General features: G+C 66.8%; 1 protein-coding gene across 7 annotated transcripts; it reads right to left on the reverse strand.

Annotated features, from left to right (window-relative positions):
• Window positions 1–12,319: 12,319 nt before the first annotated feature.
• MRPL23 (mitochondrial ribosomal protein L23) lies at window positions 12,320–19,033 on the reverse strand. Of its 7 annotated transcripts, none has more exons than XM_082749264.1 (5): window positions 18,890–19,033; window positions 17,138–17,260; window positions 16,261–16,343; window positions 15,624–15,697; window positions 12,320–12,525 (listed from the first exon to the last, which is right to left on the reverse strand). In XM_082749264.1, exons 1-5 carry the CDS (start codon window positions 18,961–18,963, stop codon window positions 12,352–12,354), a joined length of 528 nt encoding a protein of 175 aa, XP_082605390.1. In that variant the 5' UTR covers window positions 18,964–19,033; the 3' UTR covers window positions 12,320–12,351. The 7 variants fall into 7 exon arrangements, with proteins under 7 accessions (XP_082605390.1, XP_082605393.1, XP_082605391.1 ...); XM_082749267.1 differs by lacking the exon at window positions 18,890–19,033 and adding an exon at window positions 18,629–18,709; XM_082749265.1 differs by lacking the exon at window positions 18,890–19,033 and adding an exon at window positions 18,648–18,704.
• Between the last annotated feature and the right edge of the window lie 365 nt (window positions 19,034–19,398).

A 19,398-nucleotide genomic window follows, 5' to 3' on the forward strand; every position in this document is an offset into this window, starting at 1 on the left:
ATTGGGGGTCCTTGGAAATGTGGGGAGACTGAGGATCCAGAAACAACCCCGCTACCAGGCCAAGACGGCCAAGGCCTTACTTGAACAGGGCTTCCTATCCCAAGTCGTCCGGATCCAGCCTCGCGGGGCCATGGCCGCCCGCCGGGTTCCAGGGGGGTCCGGGATGCCCTGTCCCCGGGCTTTCCCGCCTCTCTCTGCGGCCGGAGTGTGGCTGGCTGGAAGAGGAAGCCCGGCTGGAGGGGTGGGGAGGGGGGGCGCCTCCGCAGGTCCCCCCCCCCCCCACTGGGAGCAGGGGCAGGCTAGAGGTGGACCGGAAGGGCTCACAGAGGGAGAGGGTCGGAGAGAAGGGGTCTCAGCGAGGGCGGCAGCCTGGTGGAGAGCACGCACGAGGGAGCATGGCCGTGCCCCTGGCGCGCGGCGGGTCCTGGCCGGGCGTCCCTCCGGAGGCGTGCCGCGGACCGCCTGGCTAGGCTCTGCTGTGTGTGGAGTTTGTAGAAAGTGCTGACCTGCCGAGCCCAGAAGCCAGGCGTGGAGGGGACAGGAAGGAACTCGCTGCCCACATAGGCATTACATTTCTAGGACACCACAGCCACCAAATCTGCCAGCTCTGTGCCCGGGGACGGGCTTGCCGGACCGCTCGGGCTGGGTTGTCAGCATTTCCGGGGAGACGGCTGGGCACCCACCCTTGTCTGCTGTCCCTGTCCGGGTCCCTCCTCATCGCCTCCCCATGGCTTCCTCCCAAACCCTGGACAGCGGTGTGCCTCTCCCTTGGGATCAGGACGAGGAGGAGAGCAGAGGGAGCCGCCCGACCCCACTAGCCCCAGGGGTGCCTCCCGGACACCCCTGCCTGCCGCCCTGCCTTCCCTCTGCTCTGCAGCAATCAGGACCCCCACACCCAAGGGAGGAAGGCCGGAGCTCTGGGCTAACCAGCTCCCACCAGGCCCCGGACACCAAGGGTCATGCTGGGCAGTCCTGGGTGGTGCAGGTCTGCAGGGAGGGGTCTCCGAGGAGCTGGGAGAGCAGCCCAGAGGCAAACCTCAAAGGCCTGTCCAGGAAGAGGGGGTTAGTGGGCAGCAGGCAGAGCTCTGTGTGTCCCCAGCTGCCCTCTCTGGCCCCGGCTGGTCACTTTCTGAGGGTCACAGACAAGTGAGTGGGCCATGCCACAACGTGAGGTCAGTTTCCACAGGGCCAAGCACGGGGTCTCTTGGGGGTCCTAAGGGAGCAAAGGAGGAGGGCCTGGGAGGGGTCACGGGCCAGGGGCACGCCGGGTCATCCAGAAACGCGGCGTGTGGCCAAGAGCTGGACCTCAGGGTGACTTCTTCCAGACGCTAACTTGTGTGGGCCTGGAGAGGTCCCGGGGGGAAGAGGCTTGGACCCAAGCTTTAAAACCCCCCAGAAAAGTGTGATGGGAAGCAGGGGGAGGGGCGCTCGGGCAGGAGGAGGACGCAGGACACAGAGGGGCCGGCCAGGGCCTGGCAGTGTCGGGGACCCCATCCTTTCTGCCAGGCCGGGGATGGGCATAGGGCCACAGAGGCCCACAGGGCTCTGTGAGCTGGAAGGTGGACCAACCTGAGCTTGGGTGGGGGGTAGGACGGCTTGGGGGCTGTGCCCCATCCGTGGTGGGAAGCCAAGAAGGGGTGTCCACAGGGCACGGGGTTGTTCAGAGGGGAGGCGGGGCGGCATCCTGCACGGGCAAGGACATACACTTGGGCCTGGCTGACGAGGAACCGAGCCGGCAGCACTCTGAGCCCGACCGGCGTTGGGGTGTAGGGTCCTGGGCTGGGGAGCTAGGGCAGCAGGGGCCGGGGGGCACAGCTCTGCCAGCGTGGGTGGGGCAGGGGTGAGCAGAGCCGGCGCTCAGTCCCCCCGGTGGGCCGCCCCACCCCCACCTCCGGCCCACCGCTGCCCGCCTCGGGCTTCTGGATTCTATCATGTGCCACAGCAATCTGGCTGAGACATAATGAGGCAGGCCGGGGTCAGCGGGGTGACCTCTCGTGGCCCCAATGTTTGGAAATCCCCAAATCAAAATGACCCAACAGACGGGCCCGACACTGGGCTTTCCGTGCAGGCTCCTTCAATTACCCGGCAGTGGGGGCGGCGCGACCAGGCCCCTTGGATGACTGTCTCCCCACAGACGGACGCGCTGTGAGGCCCCGGGACCGCCTGGGGCCCCAGGGAAGTCCCCTGCCCGCAACCCTTGAGGCTCCCCCATCCTGGGGCAGAGCTGAGCTCACTCCAGCAGACATGAGTGGGGCTGGCACCAAACAAGGAACGGTGTAGGGCCGAGTCCCAGACACAGAGGGACCCCGTGTTCATGCCGAGTCACTAACTCGTGTTTGGGGAAGGGGTACCAGCCACACAGCGTGTCCTCCCTGTCTTGGGTTCAGCCTCGTGTTTGGGGAAGGGGTACCGGCCACACAGTGTGTCCTCCCCGTCTTCGGTTCAGCCTCACACGAGCAGCCCCAGCACCCTCATCCCTCCCCGCCAGGTGTTATTTGGAAAAACAAAAACGAAAACAAAAAAACACACAAAAAAACTTTTCAAATCACATGCTGAAAACTTGAGCATGAAAATTTAATGTCAGAAACCCATAATCTCTTTCCCAGAGATAAGACACAGCCCCAGGAGGAGCAGAGAACCGGATCCCTCCCGCCCAGGGAGTGGCCGCGGGCTGGGGAGGCGGCCAAAGCACAGGGGCCCAGGCTGGGGCCATCCCCACGGTGGGCGACCTGGAACTCCCTGGAAATGCCTGTCTCTGGCCCTCCCTGGGGGTGGACGGGCCTCTCTGGCATTGGGACCTGACATTTCTGCAGCTGGCGTGGCTCAGGTGTCCCCGTGATGCCCGTGGCTTCTCCCTCAGACCCTAATTTAGGCCTCGAGGCTCCTGGCCTGCACGGCAGCGCGGCTCAGGTTGCCGACAGCTGACATGGAAAGGGCAGCTTGGTCATGGCCGCACACGACCTCTCCCAGCCGCGTCCCTCTCCCTCTGGGCCAGCAGCGCCGCCCTTTGGGAAGATGGTGCACGCACATTTATGCTTCCCGGCCCGTGTCCTGGGGGGCTCACCGCCTCCCACTGCCCCAGCCCCTGCCCTGCTTCCAGATCAGCTCTCAGCCCTCTGCGGCCAAACCTGGGAGTGGGCTTTGGGCATCGCCGAGTGCACTGCTCGGCCCCCGGTGCCTGTATCGGCTCAGGGTTGGGGAAAAGTGAACAAAGTGTGCTTGCCTGGTTTCCTCCAGGGACGCAGACGGAGTGTTCCTCAGGGGTCCACAACAATCCCCACGGGAGCAAAGGCTCTCAGAGAACGGCCAGACCCCGGGCCCCAGGCCTCCCCTGCCCCCCGAGCAGCAGCCCCGCACAGGCCGGGCAGGCAACTCTGGAACGGGGGAGCCCCTTGGCTGCATGGGGGCCAGACCCCAAGCGCTGGGACCGCATTCCAGGGCAGGGAGTGGTTAGAGGCACCTGGGATGCATGGGCCTGGTGTGGGGGCAGGGTCCCCCAGGGCTACAGGCCACCAGTGGACTGGCCTCGCTCAGCATGGGACACTACTGCCCTCGCCAGGCAGCTGCCCCGCGGTTCTGTCCCAGTGACCCTCCCCAACCCCCTCCACAGGATCCTGGGATCCTAACATGCCGAGGCGTGGGGGAGCTGGGGCAGGGTCCCCAGGTCCCCCACCTCTTCTTGGAAGGAGATCCGGATGGGGGCCATGTGTCCTGTGAACCCATGGCCCAAGGGTCCCCGATCTTAGGTTTCCAGTGCCCTGAGCCCCACTCTTGAGAAACCCCATGCTGGGGGACCCTGAACCCCGGAGGTTCCTGGTCACATCAGTCCAGATCCCACCCCTCCTGAGGTGTGCTGGCATGGGGCTGGACAGCACAGGGACAGGACAGGGGCACCCAGGTCCCCAGGCACGGCTGGAGCCAAGCCAGCCCACGAGCCTCTTCTCCCAAACTTGGCGGTGTCTCTGAAGCCGTCCCGGCCCCTCGGGGGGACGACCAGGAGTCAGGGGGCCCCTCTGTTGTGGGCTGTTTGCTGGCCCCTCCCGGCGTTGCCATGGCGATGACATGGGGTGCGGCCCAGAGCCATACCTCAGAGGTGACTAAGTGTGCCATGCCGCCGTTATAGCGCCCGGCGCCCTCCAGGGCCTCTCACACCTTGGGCCCTGGCCCCCGGCCCCCAGCAAGAATGTTCCATGAGCCCTGCGGGCAAGCATGTGGCCCGGCATGCCAGGCCGAGCGCGCCGCGCCGGCGCCTGCTCCCTCCCGCCCGGCCGTCCTGCCGTCGGGATCTCTTCCCCGCGGCGACCAGGCCCTGGCTTCCTGGTTGCGAGAGGCTTCCTGCATTTCTGTCTGGTCCCTGCAAGCGGACCCTCAGTGGCCATGGGCGCTCTTCCTGCCCCGCACCCCAGCCGCCCTGCACGGCACCCCACACTCGGTGGGGCCCCCGCTGTCTCTGACCCCTCGGTTCTGGGGCCGGCGGCGGGAGGACCCCAGAGCAGGGAGAAGCACGCAGCAGAAAGGAGCAGAAAGGACCTGGGGCTAGGGCCGCCCGGCACTGGGGTCTTGGGGTCACCAGAGGGTCCCCTTCCCCGCCCCCCCCGCCCCTGGGGGCTCTGGGGAGCCCCCGGCCAGCAGCCCCCGGGAAAGGCCAAGGTCAGGGGGCTCAGAAAAGGCCACTTGGGCAGGGGCCGTGTTGAGCGATGGGGACAGCTGTGCCCCGCCTCCCGAAGCTATTCCCGTCTTCGCAGGAGTCGGGGAGGGCGGCTCGCGGGCTTTCCGGCATCCAGGCGGGCAACACGATATTTCCAGATAAAGGGCATTCCTGGCGCCCCCCATCACTCTCCTCGGGCAGCTGTCGGCTCCACTTACCCCCTAAGCCCCACAGGAGGCCCAGAGCTGTTTTCCCATTCCGTCCTGGCCCAGGGGCCAAGGCGGATTTAGCCGGGGTGAGGCGGGGTCCGGGGCAGGCAGGGGATGTTCTGGGAGGTGAGGACAGGCGAGATGGGAAGAGCAGCTGGTCGTAATCCCACCGGGCCTCCTTCGGACCAGCCCCACAAGGCCTCTTGCCCGGTTTTTATTTTTAGGGGGCACCTCCTAGGACTCGCGCTGCCCCGTCCTGGGGGCCATGGGGACAAGCTCAGCACAGTCTTGTACCAGGTGGCCCCTGGTGCAGGGTAGACCTGGGGGGTGTAGGTCCCAGGGTCCTGGTACCAGGACTCTGGGGACATGTGGCTCAGAGCCTCAGTCAATCTGCCCACGGGACCCTTAGCCACACCTGTACCCCAGAGCAAGGCGGCGGTGGGCAGGGTCCTTTCCCAAAGTCCCTCAGGGGGGGTGGCCGGCCACCTCTCCTTCACACGCCTCTCGCCCAGGAGCCCCGAGGGGTGGGAGGGAGAAGGTCACCAGGACAAGGAACGCCATGTCTTCTCTGGGGCGGGAGAGGGGCACAGGAAGGAATCAGGTAACCATGGGCTTGTTTCCTTAAATGGGAAAAAACCCCAGCAGCGGCGGGAAGCCTCTCTGGTTGCTGGGCCTCCTGAAAACAGGCAGGGGATCGGGAGGGTCCCCTGAAACCAGGGAGGAGAGCAGGGAGAGGCAGCAGGAGGCAGCCCTCGGGGCTGGTGGGGGACCCCAGGGCAAGGGTGAGATTGCTCAAGCTCCGGGCCAGCCCGACACCCTGGGAGCGTGGAGCTCCTGAGCAAACTAGAAACGGCCCGCGATGGGGCGGGTCAGCTGCGTGGCCTGCCGACCTCGCCCTTGCCACCCCAGGGTCAGGGGCCAGCAGGAAGGGAGGTCTCTGTCCTCAGCCAGCAGAACCAATGGCGTCTCCAAGGATGTGGCGTGACTGGGGCCCGTGGGGCAGGGGCTGTGGGTTCGGGCCGGGGGTGTGGCGCCCGCTTCCGGCACCGCCTCCCAGGTCTGGGCAATCTCATGCGGGGTTAGACACCCCATGAACCTTCCCACACTATGGCTGTCCAACCCCTGTGGGACCCTGCCTTGGGAGCTCCGCCACACCATGGCCAGGCAAGGGAGCTCAGCCCAGTCCCACATGCCACGCCCAGCAGAGACCCGGGACGTGGCAATCCACGGAGTGGGGGTGACAGACAGCCATAAGGACAAAGACCGGGCTGGCACGCGGGACCGGGACACTCGTGGGTGGAGAGCAGAGCCTGACATCGGGGTTGGGGTTCCTGGGAGCGGGGCCCTCCGGCACCTCCCTGGCTGGCGTTAGCGCTCCACACTTCACACCAGGAAAGATGAGCCCACAGCCCGGGGCCTCACAAGCTTGAGGGGGGACCAGGACCTGGCTCCAGGAGCCCCTCTTTGCAAAGCCTCTGGGCCTCTTCTGTGCCCCAACACGCTGTTGGCAAGGGGACCCTGCCCACAGTGGGTGGCCATTGTCTGCCTGCTGTTAGGAGCTGGGGGGCAGGAACCGGTGCCCAGGGGTCCCGGGGAGCCCTGCATGGTCCCCCTGAACATAGGGAGGGCCCCTCACATGCAGGGTCTCCATGTCCTGCTGTCCGATGGTGTTGCGGCCTCGGAGAGCAGGGCGGCCTTGGGAGGGCACAGTGGAGGGAACCCCATGGGGTGACTGAGGCCCAGAGCACACGGCTCCGGCAGTGGTGGGTGTCTTTACAGAAGGCCCTTGCTCCCGGCCTGGCCGGCATCCCCAACAGCCAGCGTGTGTCCCGGAGGCCTCTGATCTGGCCTTGAACAAGCACCCCTGCTTGTGGGTCCTCCTCGGTGCTCCTCCATGTCCTGGGGGGCTTATCATCTAGACTCCCCCCAGATGGCCCTGAGCTGGGTGCTTCCAGGCTCTCACGCCACCAGTGCTCAAGAGCACGTTCTCGGTGGCACTCTGGGCCCAGGGTCCCCTGGTTCCTCCCAGGCCTGCTGCTGGGGACAAGGACCAGCTGGGAGGAGGGAGCCCCATCATTATCAGTCAGGGCCGGCTCCCAGTTGAGAGAAGCCTGAGGGCCGTCCCAGCTCTGAGCGGGGGGGCTGCACCTGACCCTGCCCACTGTCTGCACCTCCAGGCCCACTCCCCAAGGCTGTCCAGTGGGAAGGGGCTGCCCCGCCTCCTCCCTGTGCTGAGGCTGCCCGGCCAACCAGCCACAAGGCCGCGGCGGGCGTGTGGGGTTCAGGGGGGCCAGGAGTGAGGCAGGAGCCCCAGAGCCGCCCCTCCCTCAGGGCTCCCCGCACTAACTTGCTCACGCAGGCGTGTGTGTGCACACGTGTGCACACGTGCCCCGGCGGGAAACACCGGCGTCTTCAGCACCGGGCTCGCGCAGCCCCCCCTCTGGCAGCGGACGTGGGGTTTTATTAGTGCTACAAATCAGATATCACACAGTTGGGGGCTGACATGGTTTTTATAAGAATTATTTAGGGCCCTGGCCGCCGGTGAAGTCCCAGGGAGAACCTGCTGGGGAACATCCAGCTGTTTGGTCGTCAGAATTCCCAACACTTCGTAAAGCCAAGGTATGAAAGGCCAGCACCTTGTTCTGTTTAAGGGGGCGCGTCCCCCCTGCCCTGGGCCCACTGCAAAGGCTTCTGGGAGGCACCTCCCCCGCGGCAGAGTGAAGGCCTGCAGCGGCCAGAGGAAGGGGCCGGGGGCCCCGCGAATACCCACCGGGGGGCACTGAGCCCCCTCGGTGTTCGCCCCAGCTCCTGCGGAGGATTTTCGAGCTTCCTCTCCCTGGCGGGCAGTGGGCACAGGCCCGCCGGCAGACGCCGTCCGGCTCGCTCTGCACCAGTCACCACAGGCCTGTCCCCGGTGTCTGCCGCTCAGCCACCCGGCCACCAGCTCGGGGGTGGGTGGTCTTTGGGCCGCCCCCAGCACCATAGGCAATGTCACAGGACCCAGATAGCGGTGCGGGGTCAAGGTGCCCACGGCATCCAGTGGAGCCCGCTAGCAGCCGCCTCCCAGCGTGCCGGAGGAGAGAGCGCCACGGAGCCCGGCCTCCAGCCCCCAGACTCCTCCGAGTCAGGAACCCTCCTTGCTGGGCTCCGCTGACTCCGTGATGGGGAGTTGCGGGGTGGGGGCTGGGTGGGGAGCTTGCTGTCACTCATCCCTCAGGGACAGGGCGTGGCAGAGGTCGTCCTGGTGTGTGTGGGGGGGTGGTTGGGATGAAATGCCCGCGCAGTGCCGGGGGAGGGGGGCGGGGGACACCACGGAGATGAAGGCCGGGGCCGGGACTCTGCCCAGGGAAGGCCTTGAACGTAGCTATGGGGCAAGGGGGGCAGAGCCTGGGACTCCCCCTACAGAGCCCGGCCCAGGCAGGGAGCACACAGACCTGCGGGCGGAGGCCTGGGGTCTCCCTCCCCCACCCACCCCTCCCCCGGCCTGGCCTTGAGCGGGAAGCAAGGGAAGCGGCCGGCCTCTCCTCATAACGTCAGGGCTCCAGCATCCATCCGAGGAGGCCGGGGCCAATCAAAGCCAGATGTGGGGCAACACAAAAATGCTGATGACTTTGACTAGGAAAAGCCCTATTTACGGAGAAATAATGAAGTGATTTGGGGGATTGTGCTGGGACGACCTCAGTCGGGAGCAAACGCAGGCGCTGAACTGGTCTCCCGGTGCTGGGGTTCCCGCCGGCGGGTGGGCAGCGGCTGCTGATCCCTCTGGACTGAGCCGGTGGAAGGAGGCCTCGCCTCTTAGCCCCCCAAGCCCTGCAGTCCCCGGGGCTGGCAATGGCCGGAAGAGGGCGCTCCCTGCAGTGTGGCTTGGGGTCGCCCCCAGAGGGAGAGTGTCCTGGCCTGGTGGGGCAGTGCGAGAGGGCTCCTTCTTTGCCCCAAAGGGACTCAGAGTCACCCGCACACAGGGGACCGGGGCTTGGCCCGGGGCCCCCGGACGTGTGGGGAGCAGCCCACACTGCACCAGCCGCCCCACACCTGGGCAAACAAGGATTGTGGAGCGTGAGGGCGGGGTGGTGTGCGAGGGGAGGGTGCCCCAGGTGCAGCCTTCAGGGAAGAAGCAACAAGGGGCCTGGGGTCCCCGGGGCCAAAACCCCTCCCTGTGCTGGAGGGGAGGCTCCCCGCTCCCCCCGCCCCGCTCCTGCCCCGCTGGCAGAGCCCAGGCCTTGGTGGCAGGGACAGCCTCACAGCTCTGCACAGCGTCCACGGACATGTAGGGACAGAGAAGCGTCCGGCTCGCCTGGGACACTCTGGGAAGAGCGCCCAGTCCTCCCCCGGGGTACACAGACACGCAAGCCCCCCAAATCGCGGACCCAGAGTGGGAAGCAACCGCAGGGTCTGCCACAGAGTGGACCCGCCCACACACACCACGGAGCACGAGGCGGCCGTCCACAGCACATCCGGAGACGTGCCACAGCACGACGGACCCCGGGGACACCGGCCCGACCACCGAGCCCGCATGGGGCGGGGGCCTATGTGTGCGACGTGCCGGGCACAGGCCGGGCCCCGCAGAGATGGAGAGCAGAGCTGAGGCTGACAGGGGTGGGGCGGGGTGGGGGTGGCCACGGGCTGCTTTCTGGACGACACAAACATGTTTTCTAAAACGGATCACAGGGATAGAGACGCAGCTCTGTGAATGTGCTCAGACACCTCACGACATACTTGCAGGGGGCGGGTGGTGGGGTATGCGAGCTATGTCTCCAGAAAGCCGTGTGAAGATAGGAGAGGACGTGCGAGCCTTGCCCTGCATGCCGGGAGGGAGGCCCTGGGTCAGGCGAGAGAGCGGGGCCCCTGGGCCGGCGCTCCCCACCCAGCACCCACCCACGCCTCACCCAGCCCCCAGCCCCCGGGCCGGGACACGGGGCCGTCACGTCTGCCTCGGCGGGCTCACGGGGCTGGCCGTTCCCCGGTTATGCTCCTGCACAGACTAGCAGAATTTAGGGTCACATGAAAGCCAGGAAGTGGGGGGAGCGTGGTCACTCCAGACGTGCCTTCCAGGAGGCCCTGGGGCAGGGTGGGGGTGGGGCAAGAGGAAGTGTGGCGTCCCTGGGCCTGGATCCTCCGCTTGGGGTGGGGGCCCATGGGGAGGGGGTGCACACTGGGGCCAGAAGGCGGGGAGCCCACCCGACAGGGGGTCTGGGCTGTGGAAAGCTCTGTGGGCACTTTCCCGGCAGAGGGCCCCGTGGCCTGGTGTGTGGGTGGCGTGGGGACCCTGCCCCAGCTCCCCGCTGTTATCTGGAGTCAGAGACTTAAGCCCTGTGTTAGGAGCTGGGGAGACAGCGTGGCGCAGCCCTGGGGGAGGATTCCTCGGCCCTAGAAGAGGAAAACCAGCCGCTGACGGAAAGACGGCGGCCAGACGGGCGTCCCTCCGTCCTGATGGCCCTGGGCGGCTGGGCCTCACCTGCAGCTGCTGGGGGGGGCGCGGAGGGGGGTCTGGTGTGCGTCCCCGGGGGCCTGGGCACCCACCCCGCTGCAGCCATACCTCATCCGCACACACCGGGAAATGGGCAGAGCAAGCGCGCCAGGCCCCAGGGCCCTTCCCGGCCCCAGCCCCCCTCAGCCTGCCCTGCCGGCCTCTGCCCGCTATAACCTGGCGTCCCCCAGTCTCTCACTCCCTCTTGCAAAGTAAACAGACCTCCCACATGGCGACACATGAACATCCCAGAAGATGGGGGGCTCGCGGGGGGTGGGGGAAGCACTGGGGGCCTCACTCTTCCTCGGCCCAGGGACTCCCCCACAACCTGGGCCCTGCCTGCTCCCCACGGGACGGTCCCCACAGGAAGGGGCACCCAGGCCCAGGCGAGGTGTCCAGCCAAGGAGGGCCTGCCGGCCGCTTGTTTGCAGTGTGGGAGACACCCCACTCTGGTCCCCAAGCAGAGTGCAGAAGGGACACTGAGTCACGGCTAGGACACCCCGGGGCTATTGTCACAGGCCCTCTCCCTCCTCAGCCTCCAGCCAGGGAGCAGCCCGGAGGGGGAGGGGCGTCCAGCCAGCTCCTGCCTGAGGCTCTGAGCCTGGGGGTGGGGTGGAGCAGGCCCCCAGCTGCAGGCCCACTTCCTGGATTCCTGAGGACCTGCAAGGCCCCCCCACCGCTGCCCTCATTCCCGTGGGCCTGTGCTGGGGCCCCAGGCAGGGAGGGGGCTCTGCCGGCCTGGGGCAAGGCGGGGAGGGTGCACGGGAGACCAAGGACACAGCTGCTCTCCGGCCCCTTCCTCCTCCCCCCGCAGAAAGATGACCGTGCCTCTGGGGCTGGAGCGGGTGGGGGGACACGGGGGTCTCTGGGAGGCTGCAGAGCCGGGCGCCCATGGGGAGAACAGCTGGCGGAGGCGCTGGGCCGTGTGCGGGTGTGCGCGGCGGCCTGCGCCGGACGTGCTCAGATGAGCGATGGGATTCCTCTCCGAGCCTTGAGTTGGGGTCCGCGGGGCTGCGGGGCCCCATGAATTATTTCTCTAAGGAGAATACCGTTGACTCTGCTCTCCGGGCGCCTTCCGGACCTTCCCCATCACTTTAAATCAACGCTGAAAGGCGGCGTTGGCCCGGACCTTCACCCTCCAAGTGGAGGGAGCCGTGAGGCCCACGTGACGCGGCGTCCCGGTCTGGGTGTCCCTCAGGGCAGAGCGGGGTTGCGGAGCCAGCCCCCACTTCCTGCTGCCCCTGCAAGGCCCCCCGAGGAGGGAAGCAGCAGGGCTCTCCTCGGGTCATAGCGGCACCAGAGGATGTGGCTCCGGGGGCTGGGGGCAACCGCGTCCTAGCTCAGGGGCCGTGTGGCCCACCAGGCTCAGTACGCCGGTGCTTTCCCGTTTGCTCCCAAGTCCCTAGGCCCAGCCGGGCTGCATGAAGCCTGCCCACAGGCACACTCACGCCGGCAGTCCCAGTTCGGGTGGCCTGTTCCCGCCACCGTGCTCAGCGCACAGCACCCAGGACTCACGGAGCACAACCACAGGGGCCTGTGGCGCACAGAGCCACTGGCCAGCTTGGCCGCTGGCACATCTCCCAGCCGCAGCCCCTCAACGCACGCCTGCGGGTCCTTCTAGACTGTCCACCCAGGGTGCCGACGGCACTGCCCGGGCTGTCCTGGCCCCGGGGCCTTTTCCAGCCGGTGGGCCTTTCCACCTCTCCCCCGTTTCCCGCCCCGTTAGGTTGGTCTGCTGAACACGGCTTCCTCTGGGTCCTGCCTTAGACCCCTCGGTGCTCAAGAGCCACTGGCGGTGCCCCCGGTCCCTCAGCGGGACCGGCTCCCGGCCCGTGGCGCTCGCCCTGCCCCTCCTGGCGAGCTGCCTCACGAAGACCCCGCTTGGGCCCCAGCCCCGCCCCTCCCCAGCCTGAGGCTCCCAGGGCCGGACCGTGTCCCTGCAGGCCGGTGCCCTGTGTGCGGGGGGCGCTGGACAGAGGACACAGAGCCTGGGGCTTTGCTCCACACGTGGGATTTTACTGCGGCCGTCACAGGCCGAACCAGCCGGGCACGCCGCCGCGCCGGGGATCCTGGCTCTGCCGCTGCCGCTGCCGCTGCTCCTCTAGGAGCTTGTCCTGGATGTCGTCACCGCTGGGGCTGCCGTCGGCGCTCTGCTTTTTCTCGGGAAACAGGTCGGGGAACGTGAAGGTCTGTCCGTGGGCCTGCCGGGGAGACAAGTACTTGGGTTTGGACACCACACTGGCCCCGGGACCCTCCTGCCCCAAGCCCCTGGAGATGGCCACGCGGCCGCAAGTCCGGGGCACTGTCCCCGCGTGGAGCGCGAACATGTCGGCCGGCCACTGGACACTGCCCCCTTTTCATCGGCATTATCTCTTTATGGAGGGGTGTCTGCAAAGGCAGAGGCCTCGTTAAAAGCAGCCCAGCAAAGCGCCCATTCACGGGCGTGGGGGCGGCCCGGTCGGACCGGGGGGCAAGAGCGAGGCACAGGAAAACACGGCACGAATCACGTCTGGTGCCGCGCTGAGACTTTTTCCATCCAAAATACCTACAGGCCTTTACCCACATTAAAGCCTACCCCTCCTCCTGGCTCGGAGCTCGGCAAATAAAACGCATATAACGTACAAAGAAATGTACATATGCAGCAGTCTATAAATCAAGACCGGCTTTGCAAATTAACTGGTTTTACGTCTTTCACTAAAAGTTCAGAATGTGCCAGCGTCGGCCAAGCCCCAGCCCAGACCCCCAGCACGTGTGCAGGGCACCGGCCCTTGCGGGCGCGGAGGAGGGGGAACCCCAGCCACAGTGAGGTGCCTTTCAGCTTGCCTTGGCTCACGAGCGGCCCCCCAAGATCAGGGCATGGGGGTGGGGGAGTGAGGGGGGGCGCACACCAGGGCAGCGCTGTCTGTTTCCAGACGGGCAAAAAAGCATGGAGGACAGCATCCGTATCTGGAAAATTTTAATAAGTAAAATCAGTAAAGTGCACTGGTTCTTGGAGACCCTTGTTTTGTAAAGAAATTTGGCTTTGGGCAGGCGGCCAAGTATGATCTGAAACAGCCCACACGCCCCACCCGAGAAGGGAAGGTTTATAAATTCTGGTCGCATGGCGCGGCGTGCGGGCCCGAGTGTGGACAGCGGGGCCGTGTGCCCTGGTAGCCGGCCGGGGGCAGGACGAGCTCACCCGCTCAACATGGCACTTTCTTTCTTTGTAAAACACCGAAGGGCGGCAGTTTCCACGCAGGCTGACTGCCCAGAACAGGGATTTATGTTTAACACATCGAGGTGATTTTGCTGGTTTTCTGAGGGGAGGACCCAAAACGACATTTTAAAATATAAGCACCAAGATGCCAGTTTGCAAGAGCTCCGGGAACACGGAGCCGGTGGGGCTTCTTCCTTTCTCACCAGAGACCAGGGCCACGTGCGGGCGCCCCTCTCTGGGGACCATCACCTTGTGCTTTTCCAACGAGAACCCTCAACCCCCCTTCACGGCGCAGAGTGGGTCAGCAGAACAGGCCGGGGAAGGAGCAGTGTGGGAACCGGCCCTGGGCCGGCGCTCCCAAGCGCCCCCCGGGCCACCGCCTGGGCCCCAGAGGGCTTTGGCTGGCTGGTGACGTGCAGCGGGCCGTGGGGGGGGACGCAGGCCCGCAGAGATGTGTATCAGGTTGTCGGGGGGAAACATGGGGCCCCCGCCCCGCCTGACGGGCTCTTCCGCAGCAGTCAACTCAAAATAGATTCGGAAACTTAATTTGTGTTCGCGATTGACCCTCTGTGTGCTTTACAATTAACTCTGTTTTTAGAAGCCCCAGAGCGGGGCCCACGGGGACACGCTGGGAGAGGTTGGCCCCGGCAGCAGGGGGCAGAGAAGGGACCCCTTCGGGGGGCAAGGGCCTGAGCTTCCTGCTGGTCTGCAGGCCGGGCCGGGGCATGCAGGACTTGGGGGCAGGGGGCCCACGACGAAATGTCGCTGTGGGCCCGCAGGACTCCTGCCCAGTGGGGTCCCTGCCCCCGGCCGCGCTGCCCGGCTTCATGTGGGAAAAGAGGCGCGCCCCGTGGCAGCTGGGCCGCGGGGTCGGAGCGGGCTGCGGTGGGGCCCGGGGAAGAATGCGAGGGCTCGGCGGACTCAGAAGACACTTGTAACCGTCGCTGGCCCGCGGAGGGCTGGGTGGCGAGTGCCCGCGCAGGGGGTGTCTGCCCGCACGCGTGACAGAGACAGATGGCCTGATTTCACACTCAGGACACAGGCGCCTTTATATGGCCAACGGGCGCTTTCTCCACCTGGGTTGGCTGCTTTTAAGCACGGCAAATATCAGGCCAAATAATTACACGGGCCCCTGTTTAGGACAACAACTGTGACTGTTTCTCAGAAAAGCTGCCACGCTGACCCGCTCTCCTAACAGGCGGCCGCCCCGGCGAGGTTTGCACAATAGCGCTACTGCCATCTAGCGGCCACGGGCGGCCGCCTCCTGCCGCAGGCTCAGCGGGGGCAGTCAACACCGGTATGGAAGAATCTAGAAGCCACCCCCTCACTCGGGGGTTTCAAACAGTGGGGGCAGCGAATGCACCCTGGTTGCAGGGCCGACCCTGGCAGGTTTGCACACAGGTGGTGGGGGACAGGCCATCTCCGGGAGGGCTCATCTGCCCAAGCTCGTCTGGGGTCCCCGTGGGAAGGGCGGAGTCTAAGCAGGGGGCTCTGGGGCTGGGGGTCTGCCTCTCCCCTAGACGGAGATGGGCAGTGGACCCTCTCCCCATGCCCCAGGACAGGCAGGAGACACGGTCAAGAGAACCTGGCAGAATGTGCTGGAGCCATACAGCCCAGCCCAAAGGGAAGGGGGTTCAGCCAGGACCCCGGGGCGCCTGCAGCGGGTCCAGCTCTAAGATCCAAGCCATCAACTGCCTCCCCCGTCCCTGTCCTCCAGGGCCCTGTCCCTCTGAGGACACGCTCTCCAGAGCCAGGAGCTTTGGTTTCCATCTAAGCCCAGACCCCCTGGGCCTGAGTGGGCCTGCCCAAGCCCAAAGCACATTCAAAGTCCAAAGGCACGACAGAGCGGGCCTGCGCCCTCTCCTCCCAGGGACGGACTGTGCTCTGAGCCCCAGCTCCGCCTGGGGCTTCGCTGGGATTAGGACTAAGTGCAGGCTCTGCCCCGCGCCCGCCACAGGCCTTGAGCTCCTGCCTCTCAGGGCTTCCCTGGGCCCCAGGCGGGGGCCGCTGCACAAACACGTCCCCCACCCCGCCCCCCGCACCAAGGTCACGGTGGTGGTAAGTCACGCCCAGCACGTGGGCCTCTGCCCGAAGCCCACTCACCAGCTGCACATAGGCCACCTTGTAGTCTGGTCTCTTCACCCTGACGTTCCTGTGGTCCCTCTTCCTGTTAGAACCTGTCGGGGGGCGCACAACACACTGTACTACGAGCACGAGACCTTCAGTCCAACTCATCCAGGAACCCACTTTCTAGAAAGAGGCAAACACGTTAGACTTGGTCTCCCACAGAGGGCAGTGGGTCGCACCCGAACGTGACCGGTTTGTGGGTCCAGAGTGGGCGTGAGGAGACGGCGTCACCACTGTGCGTCTCCGCTCCCGAATGGGTCTAGAAGAAATCAGGAGACCCCTTCTCCCATTTGTCAGCACAGTGACCCTACAACTCAGGGTGCAGTGGGGGATCGGGGCCCAGGATAGAAGAACAAGGGGGTCAGGGAACCAAGAAGAAAGCGCTCTGCTGACCCTGGTTCCGAGGCAGCCGAGGGCAGAGCCCAGAGCAGGAGCGGGGCTGCCCACCCGAGCTCCAGCCCCGGCTCTGCTCCATCGGCAGTGTGGGCCCGGGAAGCCACGGCAACCCCGAGCACCTCGGTTCCCGGGCAAGAACCAGCACCCCGCAGAGGCTGGGATGAGGCCTCCTGGCCTCGCCCATCCCCACCGAGGGCAGCAGGGGCCTGGCACCCACCATGCTGCACCCTTGTCCGCACGGCGGCCACAGGCACGTTGTAGATACGCTCAAGGTAATTCCGGAGGTCTACCCTGGTCATCCTGGGGTAGAGATGGAAGAAAATCAAGTCCCAGCCAGGCTGAGATGAACAGCAGCCATGTGACCCACCCGCGGTCTCTCCCTTCCCCCGCACGCAAGTAGGGGGAGGCCGCAGGGAGCTCGTGCTCACTGGGGGCCAGGCTCCCGGGCAGAGCTCTCCCCAGGGAAGGGTCAGTGTGGGGGTGCCCCCCCGCTGCCAGGAGCCCAGCCCTCCAGGGCCAGTCTCATGCACAGCTGCTATCCCACCAGGCCCTTCCCTAAAAGTTGGTGGGCGAGGCCCCCTCCTCCTTCCACCGAAAATGGCCCTGCCCAGCCACCCCCAGCCCCTTGCCCTGGGACAGTCACACCCTGAGGCTCTGCAGCAGGGCCCTGCAGTCTGGGGACAGGGTTGTGTGTCCCTCTGGTGCTGGGGGCCTCGGTAAGGGAACCACCAGGAAAACTAGGTTTTTGGAAGCTGCAGTAAACAGCTCGGAGAGCCTGGGGCCAGGCGCCTGGGAACAGCACGGAGCTCCATGCAGTTCAAGTGCGGAGGCAAGGAAGTGTGGGGCCTCCATGGGGCTTCGCCTCGCGGGGGGAGGGGCAGTCGTTGGGGGATGGGAGGGCGTGGGGGGCAGCCTGGCCTCACCCGAGGCTCTGCAAACAGCAAGCCCTCGGTCAATATTTGCAGAGCAGCTCAGAGGGCTGCCTGTGGTGTTTCCACAGCGGGAGAAGCCCCACAAACGAGCCAGGTTCTGTGACCCCGGCAGAATGAGGGGACACTCCGACACTCCCCGGCCTGCATTCCTCAGGGGCTTACTCCATGGGGATCCGGAACTGCACGGTGTCCTCGGGCTGGGCCGTGCCGGGCCGCACCAGCCGAATGAAGAAGTTTGTTCGGAAGACACGGAGCTGGGGGTTACCCAGCTGGTATAGAGGGTACCTGGGGGGGGGATGCGTTCATGTCAGACACAGAACACAGGACCCCGGGGCGCCCCTGGCGGACCACGGCTCGATTACCCACCGCAGCAGCAGCAGGAAGCCAAGGGAGCGGTTCTCCCCAGGCCAGGGCCCCAGGGTCCCCTTGGTTCACTGCACGGTTTGGCCCAGTGTGGGCCCCAAGACTCGTGTACCCACCAACGTGTGTGGGCTGCGGCCCTTAGGAAAGGACTGTCCAGTGCCTCAAGCAATTGGCCTGCCGTGGGGCCACAGCCCCGGTTCACCCCGCAGCAGGGGCGGGCGTCACTTGCACAGACTCTGCGTGGTGGGGAGAAGCACCCATCACCAGGCCCTGTTAACCCACTCCCCCACCCAGAACGAGCAGAGGCCGCTGGAGAGCAGTGAAAGGTCACCACCCACGGCCACCACAGCCAGGGGAGGAGGACGCCTTCGGTGTGCAGGGGGCCGGGCCTGGGGGGTTGGGCATGCAGGGACCCGGCGCCATTGCGGGTCTCACCGGTAAGCCTGGGGGCCACTCTGCAGCCCTGCCTGTGGCATCCTGAAAGGGGGGCTCAGGGAGACCAAATTCTGTGCTGGTGAGGATGAGGAGGACCAGGGGGTGAGAGGAGCAGTGAGCCTCAGGGCCGAGCAGGCACCTGGGGCCTGTGGGCAGTGCGGGGGCTCTGGGAGGCCAGGGCACCTGTAGGACGGAATGGTCACGGGCAGATGGCATGTTGCCACGTGGCAGCTGCCCAGCAGGGTGGGCACTGGGGGAGGCTGGAAGGACAGCTGATGAAGGCTGCGGGCCTGTCCTCTCCCGCCCGGGGAACAAGAGGCCTGCTTCGTTGTACCCTCCACTGGAGTTAGGGCCAATGGCCGGCCACCCAAGGGCTCACTTATTCCCCCTGCTGACCAGCTGTAGCACTGCAGGGGGACAAGGGCAGCCCTGGGGCAGCTGTGCGGGTAAGGACGCCAGGGCTCAACCCCGCCTGGGGCTGGAGGGACGCCCAGGTGAGGGTCAGAGGTCAGGGGCCTAAGGCGGGCAGGTCAGGACTCTCCCCTGGCGTCCAAGGCCTCCTCCTCCGGGCCCTCCACGCCCGGCCCGCACCGCCGGGGGCCCCCTGCCCCTCGGCCCGCCGGACCCTCCCGCGGATTCCCCAAGCCCGACCCCGCTCAAGGGCAGCTCCCGACTGCCCCGGCCTGCTCCAAGCACAGCGCCCTGGCGGGCTGCCGCCGGCCCTACCTCCCCGGGGCCCCGAGGGTGACTCCCCCGCGCCCCTCCCGAGCCGCCCCGGCCGCCGCGTGGACACGCCGACCCGCGGCCAAGCCCGCCGCCCTGCCTGCTCCCCCGGCCCGCGCCCGCCCTCGGCACCTGCCGGCGCACCCCCCACCCCGCCAGGCCAACGCGCATGCGTGCAGGCGGCGCTCCTTCGCTCGGGGCCGGTCCGCTCGCCTGCACTGCGGGGGGCCTGCGGGGGGGCCTGCGGGGGGCGGGGCGGGGGTCCCGGCGACGCGGGCGGGGCGACCCTCCCTCGCGTGCGCCCCACGTGGGCGCCGCGTCCGCAGACCCCCGACCGGCACCGCCCCCTCCCCGCCGCCCCACCCCCCCAGGCCCGCGCCCCCCGCCACTCACAGCACGTTCCGCGCCATCGCCGGTTTCCGGGCCGCGGACGGAAGGAGGGGCGCGCATGGCCTGCGTGGACCCATCACAGCGCCCCCTGGCTTCCGGGAGGGGCCGCGGCGCCCCGCCCCCGGCCCCGCCCCGGCCCCGCCCCGCGCACCTGCCCCACCGCCCCGCCCACTGCCTCGCCCACCGCCCCTCACTGCACACCTACCTCACCGCCCCGCCCACCGCACCTGCCGCACTCACTGCACCTGTCTCATTCTGCCCCATCTTCCTGTCTCATCGCCCCCGACCCACGTCCCTACCCCCCTGCTCTTGCCCCACCCACTGTCCCTGCCCTACGCACCTGGCCCCTACCTGGCCTGCCCATGTGAGCAGCACCGCTGACCTGCATGCCCTGTAAGAGCCCAGAGGCCCCCGGCGTCTCTCCCAAGTCCCGCACACCCTTGAGCGTCTAGAACCCATTTCGCCCCGGTACCTCGCCTTGCCCGCTCTCTGCCCCTCACACCCCGCCCACG

Source organism: Mustela nivalis (assembly GCF_964662115.1).
Source record: "Mustela nivalis genome assembly, chromosome: 9".
NCBI lineage: Eukaryota > Metazoa > Chordata > Mammalia > Carnivora > Mustelidae > Mustela > Mustela nivalis.

Excerpts from the sequence above, each read along its gene's own strand:
- MRPL23 (XM_082749264.1), bottom strand. The coding sequence starts at position 18,963 with ATGGGTCCACGCAGGCCATGCGCGCCCCTCCTTCCGTCCGCGGCCCGG. Across the intron at positions 17,261-18,889 it reads GCGATGGCGCGGAACGTGCT|GTACCCTCTATACCAGCTGG; the intron begins GTGAGTGGCGGG and ends TCCCCCCCCCAG. Across the intron at positions 16,344-17,137 it reads CAGTTCCGGATCCCCATGGA|GATGACCAGGGTAGACCTCC; the intron begins GTAAGCCCCTGA and ends TCTCTACCCCAG.